The sequence below is a fragment of the Thunnus maccoyii genome, chromosome 18 (genome assembly GCF_910596095.1).
Source record: "Thunnus maccoyii chromosome 18, fThuMac1.1, whole genome shotgun sequence".
Lineage (NCBI taxonomy): Eukaryota > Metazoa > Chordata > Actinopteri > Scombriformes > Scombridae > Thunnus > Thunnus maccoyii.
Window position 1 is genome coordinate 6,926,387 of NC_056550.1, and position 20,016 is coordinate 6,946,402.

The 20,016-nt window shown below is 40.8% G+C and overlaps 1 protein-coding gene and 1 long non-coding RNA gene across 3 annotated transcripts in view; both read left to right on the forward strand.

The window, feature by feature from the left end:
* Positions 1-20,016, forward strand: part of LOC121883459 — a 42,150-nt gene that overhangs the window by 14,923 nt on the left and 7,211 nt on the right. The gene's annotated exons all lie outside the window — the stretch shown is intronic.
* Positions 10,029-11,506, forward strand: foxd7 (forkhead box D7). Its single transcript, XM_042391737.1, has one exon. The coding sequence runs from the start codon at positions 10,330-10,332 to the stop codon at positions 11,308-11,310; it is 981 nt and encodes a 326-aa protein (XP_042247671.1). The 5' UTR covers positions 10,029-10,329; the 3' UTR covers positions 11,311-11,506.

A 20,016-nucleotide genomic window follows, 5' to 3' on the forward strand; every position in this document is an offset into this window, starting at 1 on the left:
GGGGGTCACCAAAGTTATTACAATTCATCCTCTGGGAACCATGAACGAACAAATTTCATGGCAATCCATAATTGTTAATATATTTCCATCTGGACTGAAAGAAGAGCAGACCAACATTGCCTTCCCTAGATCTATGCTGCACACATGACTAAAAAATAGGCTGAAATCTGCAAAAATTGTCTAAAATCTGCTTTGGGTGGCAGAGTTGGGTGTCCTCGAGTTATTATTAATGATTCTCTCACATTGCACAGTCACTTGTGTTGATGTAAAAATGTTAATATCAAAAATGTCACTTAATGCAGGTTTTAAGTGATATGTTACAACATAGATGCAATAAATTGAAACAATGCAACCAATCAAATTGTGGAATCACTTTAAGTTGAATCCAATTTTGGTGATTTGGACTTTTTATTGTTTTGTTGTTGTTGTTGTTGTTGTTGTTGTTGTTGTTGTTTGTTTTTTGGGTTTTTTTGATAAATTGAAGGGTAAGTATGCCTTTGTTGGTTTCGAAAATCCTCCGGCTTCTTAGGCTAAATAAACCATTTAAAACCCATTGGATTATCTGAAAAATGCATTGTCACAAAGCTGAAAACAGAGCTGTTTGTATAAGTGTGTGAAAAATTCACATTTTGGAGATAAATGCTAAGCTGGCATTAGCTTAAGCATTAATGACATGGCTGGCAAACAGGATTGCCAAAATAAACTACAATAAAGTACACCTTTACCATAAGCTTTTCTTTTCATCTACCACCCAGTAAAATGTCTGTACTTATGTGTTGTGACAGTAAGGTTGGATTAAGGAAGAATAATTTCTTTGCACTACAGTCCTCACCCCTTCTCTTACAAACCGTCTTGACACTCTAGTGTGAAACTGTCAAGTAAAGCCAGAAATAATAAAGATTTTATCTTTAAAAAAGTAGAAATCTGTTTGACTGCCAGATGTTTTCACATCTTGGATGGCAAAGACACCAAAGATAAGGCGCTTCCCTTTCATTCCTGTTTTTCTTGGCTCATCAGTTAGTTGGACAGACAATAATAAGTTTGGACACTGGAGCCTTTGGGACATGCACTCTTCATAATTGGCATATCTTTGGTCATTTTCATAGCCAAGTTCACCATTTTTCCCACACACACACAAATGAAAGGCATTCCAGCTCTAAAGCCTACATTCAATGAGCTGTCATGGCTGGTCATAAATCGTTCTCTCGTCAGCTGGAGACAGTTAGAAATATTTCTGAGGTAGACAATGTTAAGCAATTATGCCAACATGCAGGGCTTGTCAAAACTTGTCTGCCCTTTGTTACAGTTACTTAGTAAGAATACAGTGTGAATAATGGGTAAATATTTATCTGGGTTGCTAATTTAACATCAAGGAAAGACTTTTTTAAAGTTTTTCTGTTTACCTTTATAGGTCGTAAGAATCTCATGACTCCAGCAGTTAGAGCTGTCAACTGTTCGTGCCAACGCATGTGTGTTTATGTGTGCCTACATGACTGAATGCACGATTACATGCAGGTTTGTGTGGGGGGCTGAGTGAGCATGTGACCTGGATTTCCCATCATGACACACTCATCCCCAGGAAAGAGAAAGGGAAGCTGCTGTTGGTTTATCAGCATATATATCCATCATTGATCATCAGTACTGTGACACACTGTAACCACCCCAAACACACATTGAGTGATTTCTTGGCAAACACATTGCTCCAGCCAGCTGTGGTAAAAGTTCACCTGCTGTTTACAGAGTACAGTTTTCCTCTGTGGGTCATTAAATTGTCCCTGAATTCACATGCTAAAACAGATTTTTAAAAACAATGGCATTTAAAGTCAGATGGTAACATTGGAAAACTTTGTTACTAAGTGTTATTTCAGCATAATTGACCATTCAATAAACCTGTATTACTCTTTAAATACTCTATTTAAATTTGGATGACAGTTTCTTTTTTTACTGTCTCCAAAACCAAACGTGTAGCAAACATGTAGGAAATGGATTAAACAATATTTTTATCTGCTCTAACATAAACTGCAAACATTATCATGTTAGCAAGCTAACTTGCTCACTACTTATAGTAGTAGTACTAGTAGTACAATAGTGTTACTTCCAAGGCGAATGAATGTATAACGTACTACACATTATACATTCATACGTAGGGTTACAGGAACTGCAAAAAAAGAAAGTCATGTTTACAACTAACACATCCACTGTGTAGTATTTTCACACTGTGTGGAAGTCAATCCAGGATGCATCAGGGTGTAGGTTAATGTTAGTGGCTTTATCCTGCTCTATTGGATTCAAGTAAATTAACCCTCCAACAACCCCATCCAAACACACTCATCCTAAAAGCCAATTGTCTTCTAATGTTAAAAGTTAAATATACTGTTTTAAAAATGATATACCGTTTTAAAATGCAAACAATAAAGCAGAAATCTAGCGTAATAAATCTTGCTTGTCCACGTATGCAACTAAACAAGGTTAACAATCTATTAGCCTTAACATTTTTCCTTATCATACTTAAAACTTGAGATTAATATACTAGCCTCAGTCTTTAAGCACAATATCATCTTTGTAGCCATCAAGTTTATATGTAAGACCCCTTCATTGGGTTCTCACCGGAAACATTAAAAGTCAGACACAGTGTTTTCAACCAACTCATTAAAGCTAAGGTTAGCTTAATTAGAAAATGATAGCTAGCTGCAGCTGATAAACTCTGCTAATGACAGCTGTCATTTCAGCTGATTGCTAGAAATGGGAAGTCTGTTTTTGTCTACTTCTGTCTGGGACCAATTGTTTGTAATTACTTTGATTTTCAAGGGGTAAATCTGCTACCATCATCAACAGCTTAGTGAACATCAATTGCTAATTGCTAATTGAGAACACTGTACAGTTACTAACATTAGTCTTTCAACAAGATGTCACAAGGCTCAACGACAGATATGGAGCAATATGGGTCAGGCTGCATGAGTTGCATCTGACATTGTCCATGTAATATGCACCTTCTGCCATGACAGATAATTTGGTGCATTATATCTGGGTTACAAAAGGTGCATCACAAAATGAAAAACCGGAAGCACCAGCTATCTGTCATCCTGCACCACCTACGCATTTCCAGAACAAACAGCCTCATTCCTAAGAAAATAACATTAGCTTTGAAAAAACAGTAGAGTGGCACGTAAGACAGATTTCAACACATATGACACTATTTATCTATCCATATTCCACCTGTGTTTGTCTGGCTGCACTGCTGCTGTTCGAGGATGATGATGGGTGGCAACAGAGTTTGGGACAGTGGGCCTCCACAACATGTGGAAGAGACCAGGTGGGGTTTGCTGATGGCATGCCAGTGCAGGAATGTATTTGTCAGCATTGCACTTGTCCAGTGGGAATCACCCCTGAAATGTGGTAGTGTCACAGCTGAAGGTGTCAGGATCAGTTGGCCAAGTGGAACTGGTGTGTGCGTATTTGTGTGTAAAACTTGAGCAAATGCATGTGTGAAACTATTTCTGCAAGATTTTCCTGAAGCATAAACCTGCAGCATGTATAGTGTATCAGTCTGAGTGTGTATGCAGACAGTGATTATGAGAATGTGAGGGTTGGTTTTAGAGATAAAGACATAATTATGATTAAAATGGGTCACTTTCCAAGTAGCCTTATTATTATTATTATTAGATTATTCTAACAGAAAAATACTTAAAATAAATTAAATTGAATACTATATCTGATGTTTCTTACTTCCCAGTGTGCTTATGTGTCTCCCAGTCAGAGCAGTGTTGATAGATTATGAAGGGGCCTGTGTTGGGAGGCAACTAGGCTTTCAGTACAGCAGCCTGACCTCTAAATACACACCAGAGCACCCAAGGGTCGTGACCCCCAGTGTGTCCGGGGACCAGTTGCTGTGTGGGGCCTCTTTGCTCACGAGAGAGCAGGGGGGGTCAAAGCATGTGACCGAACCACTTGCTTCAGATGTCATGGAATAATTTACTGTGGTGCTTTTATGTCGCACCAACAGGTCTGACAAATATTACACCTCCTTCTTAAGAGAGAGAGAGAGAGAGAGTGTGTAAATACCTAAAATAATACATAAAATTAATAATTAAAATGAAGCATATAATATGAGCATTTCGAGTTCTACTCTGAAAACATTTGTAGGTGTCTGCTTTATTTTTTCTATCTTTCTCACAGCTGTTTGGAAATTGAGCACTGAGTTTGTGGAGAACTTTGGCCGTCCAGAGTTGCAGTCTAAGCATCTTGCAGTTATGTCTTTTAGGGATTGCCAAAACCAGGTGGTCTGTTCCCACTGACCTCTGAGATTTCTTACATCCAGACTTTGGAAAGCCTCATGAAAGAAAGAGTGTGGCTGCAGCCCTGCAGGGTATGTTTATACACTGGATAGGGGAGTATCACTGCCCAGATTCACTTCCATCTGCCCACTCATATCACAGAACTGTGCTACTGAGATCTTGTCATTTGTTTCTTCCTTCAGGTCTAAACAAACTGTCTTCATACCAGATGCATATTTCTGTGAAATGCTTCTGTGTCCCTTTTGGACAAGCTGTAACATGCTGTCAAAGCGAAGCCAGTCAAAGTGATGATAGTGAAAGATAAGCATCCCATCTGAGGCTGCAGGAGGGAGAAAACAGGATGTGAGAATGTTTTGTCATTGCGACCACATCGCTGCTAAAATCGTGTCATCTCATCTCTCTACATCAACCACTCCGGCCTGTAAAGCCAAGAAGACAAGACAAGCCTAGCAAACACACACTCGTAACTTCTCATTACAGCCTGCAGTTTAATAGCTCGCTCTCTGCTGTACACTGTCGCTGCAGCCAGCAGCTCTGACCCCTGACAATCAGTCAACATGGTACACGCTGAGCTTTAAAACACAACATCTACATTCCTTCCATCCTCAGGCCTCGTCTGACAGCAGCTCAGGGGCGAACACGACACTGCAGACAAACCGCTGCTGTCACTCTCAATAGAAAATAATGCTGGAAAATTCAGCCATGTGTTCCACAGGCATTTGGCGTGGTATAGTAGTTTTCGTGTCAAGGCGTGCAGAAAAATACTCACTGAGGTCAGCAGAGCACTGATGCATTCTGACACTCTGACCAAAGTGCACTGTGTTAGTGTGTCGTACATGGAGTTCAGTTCACTTGACAGCAAGATGATGTCCGAGAGAAATTCTACACCAAAAATCCCATATTAGACATTTAAAGTACTCAAGTGTACATAAAAGACAGTTCTGGTGTCAGCTCAGTTTCAAAAGCTTGTCAATTGATGTGATTAAAAGTTTCTCTGAGAGCCATAAAATCTTCATTGTTGGTGTAAGAGGTCCCTCTAGTGGAAGTGTGAAGGAATTCTTAAAAATTCTCTAAATCAGTAAAACTAACATTCACCAGAGGTAGGAGAGGATTTAGTTGAGCTCTGAGCACACAATACTTGAGAATCATAAGTATAAATTATATTCCAATTTCATCTTTAAGAAGTTAATTAGTATTTTGTGATCAACATCTTGCTGTCAAATTGTGCCCTTACACAAACATTAACATGATAACTTCATTATCAAAATAACATTGTATTTCTAGCCAAAGTATTTGGCATATCAACATATTCATGATTTGAACTGTTCAAGTTCAATTTTTATCAATGGCCATAATTATATAAACATAGGCTACACTTTCCCTATAAAACTGTCTAATCACTTTAATGAAATAATCTGATTATTAATCATCAACTCAATGTATAATAGATACAGTATGTTTTTTAGTTTCAACCCAGAATTGCTCCTCACCTTAATGATCATGAGCTCAGGCCTCATGATTTAAATGTTCCTGCCAGTAAATTGTTTAGCTGCAGCTGTAAACCAGTCAAATCCTGGCGTGTCTCATCTCATTATAACACTAAATAAACACTAAATACAATTATTTTTACAGTTTGATAGCGCCTTAGTTCTTTTACCATCTGTTATTTCTCACAAAAGCACGTTATTTTTTTAAATGATTTTAGCAGAGGTGGACCACCTGGTCTATAAAACACCGCCCTAAACCCTAAACTTGTAAAATGAATGAATATTCAGCCAAATACCAGACTAATCTAATTAAAATTGTTGAGAAATGTTGTTAGCAGTGTGTATTCAGGTCAACTCTCCAGAAACAAACGCTCAACAAACTACTCAGTGCTGTTTCATTCAATGTACAAGTAACACTTTACTTTAAGCCTCAATATTTAGAATTTATAAGCATTATAGAAACATTTAATAGATGGTTTATAACACACTGTAATGTAGTTATAAGTGTTCAATGTACAGTATTTGTCAGCAATTATAACTTCTCCTATGAAGATGTGTTTTATATTATTGCAACTGTATTTTACTATATTGTCATTCTTTATCTGTTTATACAGCAGCATCACTTATGAGTGTCTGTAGGAGGAGGTATAGTTTTTGATAAATACATTAATAAACACTTATCTGCTTAATAACTACATTAAAGTGTGTTATATACCATTTATTAACAGTTTATAAATGCCAGGGGGACTTATAGATCACAGTTGATTTAACTTCACAGATGAAATCATAGTTTGTCAGACTTTTACCAAACAAAACTATTATGCTAAACTGCTGTTGTATCCATTCATTTTAAACTGTTAAAACTCTTAAATGTCACCTAAACTTTGGGAAATCAAAAAAGAAAACAAACAAAACAAGTTTGAAATACAGCTGTATGAGTTTGAACAATGTACACATTTAAAGCAAGTTTGTAAAGACTGACATGATGCAGGGTCTGACACTGTTAAGAGTTAAATCCAAACACACTCAGTTGCCGTGTATATTAGGTACACCTAGCTAAACTGCCGTGCAATAAATATTACCTCCATGAAAGTTATAATGTTCAGTTTGTACTGAGACTGTTTTAGAGAGGTGCTGAATGTTTTCAAGACTGCTTTTGAATTGTGTTGTGTTAGTTATTCCTAATATTCTTGGTTTTACAGTAGATGCGACGCTTTCATGGAGACGTTTCACTTTTACACCACAAGATGTCGCCATAGCGGCTCAAAGTCTGCACGTGCAGCTGTCCTCTGATTGATGGGCCTTAAAATACAGATGTGCCATTCATCATAAACGGGTCCACACAATGCAACACAACAATGACTGAGCAAAGTAGTTACAGACAAGAAGAGTACAGTGAGAAGATGAGAACAGGTTGCATCACTTTGTATGTTATGGGGTCGTTTGTCAGCCCATAAATATTGTGTTAATGACCAGTTCAGCTCATGAAATTTACACATGTATCCTCCTTTAAACTCTCCCTCTCTCTCTCTCTCTCTCTCTCTCTCTCTCTCTCTCTCTCTCTCTCTCTCTCTCTCGTTCTGTATGCGTGTGTGTGTGTGCGTGTGTGCGCGCTCTGACTTATCCTACTTTCGGGGACACATTCCAGTTCATTGGGGACGGCTTGTCCAATTGGGGACAAAAACCATATCCCCAATTTGCAAAAAGCTGATTGTTGGGTCATTAGTTAAGGTTAGGGTTAGATTAAGGTGAAGGTAAGGTTCAAGGTTAGGCAAGTAGTGGTTATGGTTAGGGTTAGGGTCTCCAGGAAATGAATGCAAGCCTATGTAATGTCCCCAAAAGTGACCTAAGTAAACATGTGGGTGTGCGTGCATGTGTGCGTGTGCGTGTGTTTTGTGTCTGGCTTTGTTTCATGCAGTTATGATTCATGATACCTTAAATTACACGTTATATTATTGTCCACTGCACTGCCAGGATTTTAAGGGAATCAAGATGAGAGGGAGGGGCGTGGGGGGGCATTATGTGAAAACAACCTCAGCTCTTTGAAGCGGGTTCAACCTCTCCCAATGAAAAACACGCTCAGCTTTTTATCACCCTCTGAATCATGCGAACAGCTTCAGGTTTTCACTGAGATAAGAAAACATTTCAACTGAAGTAGCTTCATCTTGCCCTGTTTCATGACGTGGACGGATGTAGGTTCATTTATCCAGAATGATCCAGTGAGATCTCCCAGCCCTGTTTGATTCCTGCCAAATGATGTTATTACACCAAGCGCACTCTCCCACTTCTTCATCTGCGATACAAAACAAATAAGATCTCTACAATGGTCGTTTTTGTTAGATATACAGATTTGTTATTGCTAAAGTGTGTGTGTACTGTGTCTTCTGGGTAAAAGAAAAAAGCTCTATTGATTTCAACGTTTCTATAGTTCTTTATAAAAAGAGAAGACGAAAAACACCTTACAGTGGGCCCCAAATTTAATGTTGCATATCTTTTATGGCGAGGGTTCTTACAAAATTACCAGAAATAAAAATTGGAGGGCGTATCTGTAAATTTCACATCAATGCCAGCTGCACGTGTGCTGGACAGTTTGGTGCATTACCTCCTCCTCCTTTATCAGCTCTAAAAATGTCCCTGCAGCTGTTTGTCCCCAGAAAAGACTCCAACACGTTTTGCTTCCAAAGTTTTAGTGTCAGCTTATCTTGGAGCTGTATCGCCTATAGTGGCATACCTTCAGCTTTTGCAGTGATTTGACGCTCCTGCTTTCTCCTTATTGGAACCACACAACGCGCGCGGGCCTGTTTCCAATCTGAAGACATGCGTGATGAATTTTGGGAAATCATCTGCAGCTTTGCTGGTACCGTATAGCCCACCCAGTCCGGACCCAGTCCCCCTTCTGCCCCGAGGTATCAATACGATTAGAGGCAGGAAATGTGGGAATCCCCAACAAAGGGCTCCATCATTAAACACAAACAACCAGAGGCCTCCCAACAATACCAAAAGCGCCCTCCTCTCCTGACTTCTCTTTTATGTCTGAGCAAGTGAAAATCTATTACTTTCATCCCAATATTACCATTCTGCTTTCAGTTGCCCATTATTAAAGAAGATAATCTGGCGGGCTTTGATAGGTTTGCACTCAAATGGAGAACAGAGAGTGTAGAGTTTCTGCCGCAGAAATCTCAGGTTATGCAGACTGCAGATCAAATATTTCTGCTCAATTTCACAGATGGAGATATTTATCAATATTTCTCTAAGTCTGTCGCAGGAAAGCGAAAGTCTGAGTGTAAGTTTAGAAAAAAAAGGCACCCAGTCTACTTCTTATCTGTTTATTCAAAGAAGCCTTTGGGCAGCAAATTATTATTTTCGGAGCAACACAAAATCAGTCATTCCAGTTTTATCCCCTGTTGTAGGCCTACGTCTGAAAACGTGTAATTGTGTGCCAAGTTTGTGCGTCAAGTGCGGCTGCAAAAGCCTTGGAGGGAGATTAAGATTTAAGTCCCTGCCTCACGTAGAGAAGTGTTGGTGGATTTTCCCCCTCAGTCTTTAAATTCATGATAGTGATCTGATGTCCCCAAAGAGTCTATCAGCTTATTCGGAAGTAAGAATATGTATTTATCTTGCTTTCATTATCACTTTGCAGTTTTAGATGACTTCTCTCTTTCTCTGTTGCTGTATACAGACTTTACCTCCTTGTTTTTGGGTTGATGTAAAACAAAAAAAATCCTCTAAAAAATGACGGGCTCTCAGAAAAAAAGTCTGGTTTTTACATATATATATATATTTCTCACGTTGTAACAGGATCAAACCTCTTTTAGGGACGAAAAACATAAATATTTAAATCATTTTTGGGAAATAACAATAATACTTTATAGCTCAGGAGCGGCCTACAAAAAAATATGAATCAGATTTGTTCAAATTAGTATCATACAACTTTATTTTATTCATATATATTATCTAATTTACCATTTTGGATGCGACACTGAAATAGCCATCTGAGAAAAACTTTTTATTCCCCTTCTAAAAATAGTCTTCTTGTGATTTCCTGCTCGTTAGGATGTTTTCACTGAGTTGATCTCTAATGTCCGCGTCGCCTTGGCACTGATGGGCTGATGATGAGAGTGCGCTGCTGGCTGGTATAGGCCTACTTGGTACCCTTTGCGTCGTTTTCATTGGTCAGGATCCTTTTCCTCATGCCTCAGCGTGACATCACATCCACCCGACCCGCAGGAAAGCAGCAGAGATTACAGATGATGCTGGACATCTCAGAGGACGCACGCACTTTTTACGCTTTATGCACACGGCCAAACGCTCAAAGCGCTCTTTTGCGCTTACATGCACTAAAATAAAGGATATCAGCGCGGATGCTTTGCGGTTTGGAGAGGCTGAGAGTTTTATGAAGTAGGAGGAGGATTGTGCTCGGATTTGTACGCTCACTTTTTTTTTTGTGAATGGAGATGAGTCGTGCGTAAAAATCTGCTTTCAAGAGAGGAGCTGTCACTCTCCCACCTGTTGGCAGGTGGTGTTGGCTTTAACCGCGGACATCTACTATGGCATTGGGCTTGGAAATAATGGAGGATATTGTTATCGACGTAGTAGGGGAAGGACTCAAAGATAACGGAGAGGAGCGACTCTTACCTCTGGATGAGTCTCAGAGCGAGCAGGACCGCAACACGGAGACTTTGTCAACCAGCAGCGAGAGTAAAGACCGGGACACATACAGCCCCGCACCGGCGTGTCCCCCTACTGCTAAAACCAAAGGTCCCGCGTCGGTGAAGCCTCCATACTCATACATCGCTCTGATAACGATGGCCATATTGCAGAGTCCAAAGAAACGTCTCACTCTCAGCGAGATATGTGACTTTATCAGCCAACGCTTCGTTTATTACCGGGAGAAATTCCCCGCCTGGCAGAACTCTATCAGACACAATCTGTCGCTTAATGACTGCTTTGTAAAGATGCCCAGAGAGCCTGGAAACCCCGGGAAGGGCAACTACTGGACGCTGGATCCCAACTCCTCAGACATGTTTGAGAATGGGAGTTTTCTGCGCCGGAGGAAGCGATTCAAGCGGCAGCACTTTCGCTTCGACCCACTCAAGGAGCAGCACCTGGAGCCCAGCGGACTGCACGGCTTCCCCCACGGTGCCTACGGGCTCGGGACGGCGGCTCTGCAGCTGCCCAGTCTGGAGATTTACCCCTACATCCATCACCATGCGCACTCGGCGTGCGCCCCCGCCACCATCCCACCTGTCAGCAGCATCCTGCCGGCTCTCTCCAGCTTCTTCTCTCGCAGCGCCCTCACAGCCAAGGCTTTCCTTCAGTCACAGCCCGGCATGGAAGCCTTCTCCCCGGCTCAATGTACTGCTTACTCCTCTCCTCTGACCTCCAGCGCAGCCTACGCGTCCCACGCGCTTTTCCACCCTGCTGCGTCTCCGCACTTCCTCAGTTTACATCAGGAGTATCAGAAATTACAGACTCAGCGTGGCACCGTCGACCTGGCCAAACACATCAACATTGCTAACAATGAATAATTAGTAGCCTACGTTACACCGGACTTGTGTTTTCTCAGGTAACAGAGACGATTTAAGCAGAAGCTCAAAAAATCTCCAGCGATGGAAATCGGATGGATTTGTTTTAAAAGAATGTTGTAGATATGTTAGAAACTATCCCCCCTTCCTTCATTTTCTGTATGGCAAAAAATCTTTTAGCAGGCGCCTTTTTTTTTATTTGATCATGAATTATCATCTTTTGTTTGAATATTTAATTGACGAGTTTCCTTTACTTTTTCCTGGAAAGAAATAAAAGTGAATATTTAAACCGTGCGTTCAGTTGTATTTTGTATAGATCCATATGATGTTATGAAGCTTTTTATTTATAATGATGGATGATCTAGGAAACACAAGATTTAGGTTTAAAGATACAGACACCGTTTGTGTTTATATGCCATATGTTAACTTGTTTTTAATTTCACTATCTGGGTTTTGACTATTGATGCGCTGATTTAATATTAGGCCCTAAATCATAATAATAAAAACATAGTCTAAAAAAACCTAATAAAACATACGCAACCTTTATTCAAACGTGCTGCATTGCTTCACTAACAGTCAAGAGAAAGAGCCAAAGAATTAAAAACAATGGTGACGATTAAAATAAGAGAATAGCAGTCTTTTAGGCCTAATATAGCTGCAGCATTGTAAAAATGTGCTTCACTTCACATAAAATAATCGATAAAATAAAATAGAAAGAGATTAGGAACATATGTTTGTCGGTATTTTTTTTTTTTAGCGTAGAGAGGAATTTGCATAATTATCAATGACAGATGCTGTGTCAGTTATTTAATATAGTGAAACAATAAAAGATAAATTGCCAAAAAGTATCTTGTAAAATAACATATTTCATGCGTAAAAAAAACTGACAGAATGTGGTGTTGGATAGATTCTGGTGCGTCAAGGTCAAAGTCAGCTTGGATGCTCCAGTATTAATATTTACATTAACGCATGAAACTATGATGAAACTGAAAGAATGAAAAAAAAAAAAACCCTTGTGATAGTTCAACAGGGCATCTGCCAGCAGCTGATGAATTTTAGACTTAAGATTAAAGGGGTCGTGCAGCTCTAAAACGCAAACGCCTGTCAGGTGTGTGTAAGTGTGTGTTCGTGGTGTAACGATGAACATATAGATGCCTATAATTGCCTTATTTTGCAGGGCCACACACACACACACACACACACACACACACACACACTTGTCCTCGTGCCTGTTCCCGAGAGAAAATCTGTACAACACATTTTCATGTCAATTATAAACCCGCTTTCTGCTCGTTTACCCCGCAAATGTTCCCACAAAGGAGGCTTTTTATGATATCACTTATTTTTTTTATTATAACAGAGGACGCTACCCCGAAAATATTTTAGTTCTATATTTTTTGGGTCGTATTTAAAAGACTTTTGAATAGATAACATTACCTCATTTAAATATTTAATTACCTGAAATAAGTTTGATCTTATGTTGTGAATTGATGCAACAATCATAAATTATATTTCCTCATTTTCAAGAAGTGATCCAACTGCTCGGTTTCTGTTTCATAATAATAAAAAAGATATATTTGCTGCTCAGAATTTGTCAATACTCACTGGAAGCAACATTTTCCAGAAAAATCAAAACTGTCCAACATCTAACAGGTTATTTCTTCTTTTTTTTTATCATGCAACGTCTACATTTTCTGGTGTTTAAAAAGCTGAATCAAATTCAACATAATACTCCATAATCTATAATCTAAACCTAAAACAAATAAACCAATCTTTTGTGTTTGAGCAGATATAATGTGATTAAAGCAGAGCACACACACAAGATAAATCAGTAAATACATAATCTATCCAAAAAACTACTTTCCACTCATTTCTTCATGCTGCTAATTCAAATGATCTGATTTATTTTTCCTTTCTTTTTCATTTCAGCCCACAGTCCACACAGCATTGCTTTACGGTGGTAATGACAGTAGTAAAATAATTCTAGGTTTCAGAGCATGGAAGTATTTATTTAATTCTATTCTGAGTCTGGTTTAGATGGATTACCATACTGAAGCTCTTGGACTGGGCTGATGGATCACACCGCACGCTCAACGTTAGTCCTTTAGCAGACTTTGGCACCCAGTGAGAGCCTGAAACAAATAAAAAGATTGTTACCTGATGGTGAGCTGTTAAGTTGCCCACTTCTGAAAGAAGAGCTCATCGAGTCTCTTCCCTTTTTCTTTGCTCTATTCGGGAAATCTTTACAGACTCACCCAGTCTTGATGCTTAGGTTTAATTCAATCTGTTTTTGAGGTTGGTGGGATTTTTCTTTTCTTTTTTTCTTATTGGTCATAACCAAATGTCTAATATTTGTACTGTTAATCGTAAACAGTGCAGGAAAAACTGTGGTTAAACTTATCCAACATAAGATTCATATCACACACCGCAGCACTTCTGCTATTACAACTATCTGATTGGAAATACACAGAAATAGACAGTTTTCATTTAGACTCTGGGCTTTTCTTGTATCAATTTAGCTTGTCAAAACCAAATATGAAGTTATTGAGGATGTCACTCATGAAAAGTGAAGAAAAGAAAGAAAAGAAAGACTTGTATGTGCCTGCATGTCATTTCTACAGCAGGCAATAAGCCATGATGCACCTTTAGATCCTTTAGATTTGGTTCAGTTTAATATGCTTGAACATCGTGGTCGGATATGACTTCAACATTAAAAAGCATCAGAATGAGACATCTTTGTCACCACTAATGAGCTTGTTCTCAGTGGGAAGCCTGGAGAAGAGAAACTGAAGAAGAGAAACACTGTCGCAGCGATTGATTGCCAGCCAGGGAGGGAGTCCGGGTTGTTTTTTAGGGGGGAGAGAAGCTGGTGCACCTGATAAAATAAGCAAGGCACCCTAGGCTCGTGTGTGTGTGTGTGTATGTGTATGTGGGTGTATGTGTGTGACTGCACATCAGTTTTCCATACTGAAGGAGGTGAAACTTGCCAGTACACTGCTTTAAGTCTTTTTACTTTCCTTTTTCCTTTGTGCGTCATTGAGTGTGACATGGTTTATTAAATCTTCACTTGTAATACAAGTAAAAGCTTCTTTTTAATGATTAATGATTTTTTCCATCATAGCTTCTTTACAACTCTGTCACCTCAAAGTTCACTTTAAAATGCAATATAATCTGCAAAGTTAATCAGAATGTGACACAAGGGCATTATGTTTTAAATCGAATATAACTTTACTAAATGTCACATTAACATGATTCATCACATAAGTGGACGTGATGAATGTGCGTTTATGTGACAACCTGTCAGTGGTGAGCGCCGTGTTACACCACTGCAGCGTTTCTGCTCAGTTCCACGTGGATTATCAGTCCCGACTTATCATAACTCATATCTCCCCTCTGATGTGGAGCTCATTTCTCTGGGAAAAGTGAGTCGATTCAGTCAGAACTCCATTCATGCCTAACAGTGCCGCTGTACCATGCTTTCATTCTCCACTTACAAACGCCAAGCCAAACAGGCAAGATAAACTCATTGGTAGAGCACCCCGCCTCGTTGCCTTCCCTCCTTCTGCTTCCACAGCCAAGGACCCAAAATCCTCGTAGGGAGAGTGGTGCATTCTGGGATAACCCCTGCAAGTTCAGTCAGGACAGGAAAAACAATATGTTGTTCCAGAGGGTTTGAAATGCATCATTTGGAATAAATTCCCCTCAAATATTTTCCCTGCCTTATAGCCTGCTGTTTTTTTTTTTTAATATGAGTTTTGAGGCCGAACTGAACAGCTGATTGCCAGAGACTGATTTGTGTTTGCTTTAGTATTTCAAGAGGGTAATTTGTGCTGCTATAGGATCAGTTTGGTGGACATAAAGGCGTAGGTGTTGTGGTTTTTCAGTTATCATTAGTAAATCTCGCACCTTTCTGCTGAGGTGGATCGCAGCTGAAGTTTTCTCTCCTCTCACTTTAATGGCTGACTTCCACAGGCCTCACTCGCTCCTTGGCGTTCTGCTTTTCCTGGCAGGGCCAATCCCCGCTGCCCTGCTTCGGGGAGTTATTCAATTATAAATCTTCCACCCTTCTTTGCTGCGCCCCTACCCCTCACCCCTTCCCCACCTCCTCCCTCTCTCACCGGTCTATGTGTTACCCTGCCAAGCCCAGTAAAACACGTTGCTCCATTGGTGCACCCCTCTCCAGTCTCGTGCCCAAGAATTTATTATGCTCAGGGTGGTGAAGCAGAGTGCGGTGTGTTTTTGGAAAAGGGACCCCCCCTCAAGCCTCAGTGCCAACAGATGACAGTGACATATAGCAGGAAAGCCACCCAGAAGGAGAATGATCTCACACCTCAGCCACGCGCTCAGAGGGAGTGGGAGAAACTGGAGGGAGAGGAGAGATCTGCAGCTGGGGGTAGAGGGGACAATAAAGTCAAGATGAAAAGAGGCAGGGATGGAGAACGGAAAAGGTAGAAATAAAAAGCAAATGAGTAAATGATCTGATGATGCTGCTGCAAGAGGAGCTTCAGTAGGGAAACAGAAATATGTCTTTAAATACTTTAGGTTATTTGGTAAACTTGAACATTGTGTTTTAATATTTTCCAAATTAGCCCAAAAATGTTAAACCTCTTAGATATTCTATTCTTACCCTCAGACCGTGGCTTGCTTCTACCAGCCAAGCTCTGGAGGAAATGCACTGCTCCATTAGGCATCTTAAGAAAATCCGCAATTGCATTCAAGATTTTATAGCAGATAGATCCTCCTCTTTATATAACATCTGTTTCTCAAAAAGCCTATGATGCAGCCAATCTGTATTGCACTGGGTGGCATTTGAAGTTGACCCCCTCCCCCCGCCATCCTTCTCTCTTACCGCATGGTGCCCTCCCGTTCCCCGGCTGGCGACCTCATGCCCTTGCCCTGCCCATGGAGCTTGGCATTACCCAGACTGGCATATGCACATGCCTGCACGGGCATTGGTGTGTGTGTGTGTGTGTGTGTGTGTGGTATTCGCAGCAGGTATAAAGCCTCCAACCAGCAGTTCCAGCAGACCTGCGGCCAAAGAGAAACGTTCACTTGCTCACCCTTTACAGGCCTGCGATCAAAGGCAGCGGGAGTGTGATGTCACCCACAGCAGCCCCTAAACCACTTATTGCACTAAATGAGAGCCATTAGCCACACAAACAAAGACTTAAAACTCTCTGTCATTTAATCAAAAGGGGAGCAGGAAGTACAATTAACATCTGGGCCAAGATGTGTCAGAGAGGGGTCAGGCTGTAACTGTGCAGGCTCTTATTACAGTTGTACAGTCTGAGGCCTGGCGGTGTAAGGCCTAATGAGAGTCAGTAACCCCAACCTGGCTGCGGCCCGCCCGCCCGCCCGCTCCGTCTGATCTCTGAGGAAGACAAAGTGGTCTGCCTTCCACACCAGGCATTGCCATGAAGAGCAGGGGGACGTTTGAAAACTGGCCAGGTAATAGCTGGAAACCTCCCTTGCTGCCTCCCCCTCTCTCTCTCTCTCCCCATTCTCTCTCCACCTCTCTCCCCCATTACATTTGGTTTTCTCCCCTCAATAACGTCTGCAGTGGCATATTACAACTTGGAAATGGATTTTAAAAGGGAGTAGAAAAAGGGGTGCCAGAATGGGAAAAACATGGATTGGCTCAATGGAGGCAGATTAAGTGGGCATGCCAAACCTCACGCTTTGTAAGAAACAAGAAAAAGACCCTTTTAACATTAATGCTCAGATTTAAGGACCAACCGCACAGTGGAGGGAAATCAAAAATCCCACACTCTGCGAGAAGAGAATGAAAATTCCAGGCGGTGGATTGTCACCTCATACGAATCGTTCTCTTGCCTTCAGTGTCATCAGAGTGAATAAGACTGGGTGCTGTGAGGCTGTTAGTGTCAGAGGATCATTGCTGCAGGTCTCTGTGTGCTCAGGGAACTGTAAAGCCAATTCATAGGCCTGCAAACATCCTGGAACAGCAACATAAATCCACTAATTCAAGCCTTTATGTTTGGTAATGGGTGTTGTGCCATACTATGTAGATGTGATATGATAGGATTGATTGCTCTGAAGATCACTGAGGCTGCTTTCTAGCACCGCCCTGCCACCCAAACTGTCGGCCAATGAGCCGTTCATCCCATGTTGCCTCTGTTGGTGGTCCCTGGTGTAAGCTATATTTTCCCCTCACTTCTCCCTCTCGCTCTCTTTTTTTATAGCTAACACAAAATTGTTCCTAATTCGCTGCTGCTAGAGGGGGGTAATTTGCGGCTTTTGGCTGAGTGTCGCAAGCCCCAAATTTGAAAAAGCTGCTGAGTTGAAGGCGCGGTAGGAACAACAGTAGGGAGAGTAGAGAGAGAGAGAAAGGGAGAGGGCCTAAATTCAATCAGTTGAATGCAGCAAAAGGAAAACAGCAAAAACATGATAAGTCTCAAAAGGCAGAAGACAGCAATGCAATAAAAACTGTTGGGTAACATAAGCCGTAGCCACCAATACTTATGGCTCATTTTAATGAAGTAATGGCAGTAATGTGTGCCCTTCTATTCCAAGTTAATACGATTTCTGTTCAGCCAATGAAAACATTGTTGTAATCAGACTATCTTGGCCAGAATAGCTCATATTTCATCTGTGTTTAGGTTGTCTTGTTGCCTCAAATTCTCTGATTTAAAAACTCTCCCAAGTGTTGCAAAAATGCAATTTGTAAAAGACAGATGGATATTCCTAAAGGCCATTTAATCATTACCAGTAGACTGGTTTAGCAATTATCTCTCAGGTAGGACTCAGTGTGTGAGTGTCAATGGGTACTGTTCAAACTGGCTTACCGTACTTAATGGAGCACCCCAAGGTTCTATACTTGGCCCACTTTTATTTTGTGTTTACATTAGTAATTTAGGTGTTAATACGCATGGAACTAATACCCATTGTTAAGCAGATGATACAGTTTTTTATAACTGTGGATCCGTATTTAATTCAAACTTCTGCTGAGTGTAGAGAAAACTTGATATTGTTTTCTAATCCTAGAGGGAAGCCTGTAAACATTGTGGTTATTGTTACAACTCAGGGGAGCACCCCTGCTGTTTCCTGCTACAAATATCCAAGATTTTTAGTTTGATTAATGTTTTTCTTTTAAGCAGCATGTTGAAATCTTTGAGAAGGCTACCACCATTTTGCCACTTCTTAATTATGGTGATTTGTTGTATATGGGTGCATTTGCACATTGTCTCTGCACACTTATCATAGCATACAGATCACCGTCTGGATCATTTTAAAGCGACACACGAATCATTGTGCTATATATTCTGTCACCATCTCTGTCATCATCTCAGATTACAAGACATATTGTTGTCTGTCCCCAGCGTAAAGACATGGATGGGAAAGACAGCTTTCATGTTTTCTGCTCCACTTGAAAATTAAATGGATGAATCTGATTTCTCTGGCAATATTCGAGACCATTGTAAACTTTATGGTACAGCCAATGTTAAGCCTTATTTTAGTTTCATTATCCGTTTTGTCAGATTGTGTTATTTTTTCTCCAAATTTTTATGCTGCAGTCTTAGCCAAGTCTCCCTTGCAGATGTTTCTAGTCTCAATGGGATTTACCTGTTAAAATAAAAACTGAATAAAGGCTCAAGTTATTCTGACCTGCTGTCTACATGATGCAGCAAACAGGAAGTAACTGAGGGAGTATCTGCAGCTGAGGCAGTTGCTGATAGCTGTGTGCAGGAGAGTGTCTGGATCTCTCTTTACATACATGTTCCCGGAGTGAAGAGAGGGGGCTCAGAGATCCTCTGTGGCCTCGTCAACACAAGAGCCCTGAGAGGTGCTCATTCATTTTGATTAACAGAGCCTTCCTCACTCTCATCCCTTCCTTGGTGGTTCGTTCTCTCCTCCGGGGGAAAAGCCCACATGGATGTTTTTCTTTTTTTATCCCACATGGTTTTTCGCTTCCACAACAGCACGTCATTACCCGAGTGTTTAAACACTTAAGAACAGTTTAAAAAGGAGGGCGAGGAGGTGGTAGAGGAGGAGGAGGAGTGAAAAAACACTCGCGAGCAATGAACAGTTCTACATTAACTGTGTATCACTCAAGAGAGCTGTAAAGGCCGCCCCACAAGCGAAATGAAGTCAATAAATAAATGTGGCTGTTGTCAGATGTCTGGAACAGCTTGAGAGGGCTTCAGCGACAGGGCAGCCCACCATGTTTGAAATGAAGGGCGATAAGTTTGGGCGGCACCACCGAATTAGACGCTACAAGTTGCTGAGTGCCATTGACTAATGAGGGCAGGTTTGCTGCATGATAAATTCGAAAACGAAAGGAATGTTTGATCTGGATAAAACCACAGTTTGCTGAAAGTCACAATGCCTGCTCGGCTCCAAGTAGAGAGAACAGCATCATAACACAACACAGAGGAGGTTTATTATTTTATGCAGATCCCACATGAGCCGCCTCTGATAACAACGCTACTCCCCCAGAGGCCTGCTTTCACACAGCAGTCAATCAAAGAAGAAGTGACAACAAACAGCAGAAAGAGACACAAGCTGTCAGTGGACTGTGGAGGCCTGCTTTATTTCATGACTTCATTGGATTCAAATACTTCCCAAAACTTTTATTTGTTGCTGCTCGCTCTTCTTCCGCAGGTCGGCCCTGAAGGAACACCAGCAGAGAATACAAAACATGAAGAAAAGCAGTAGCAGCTGGATCAGTATTTTTTCAAGCAAAAGCAATTG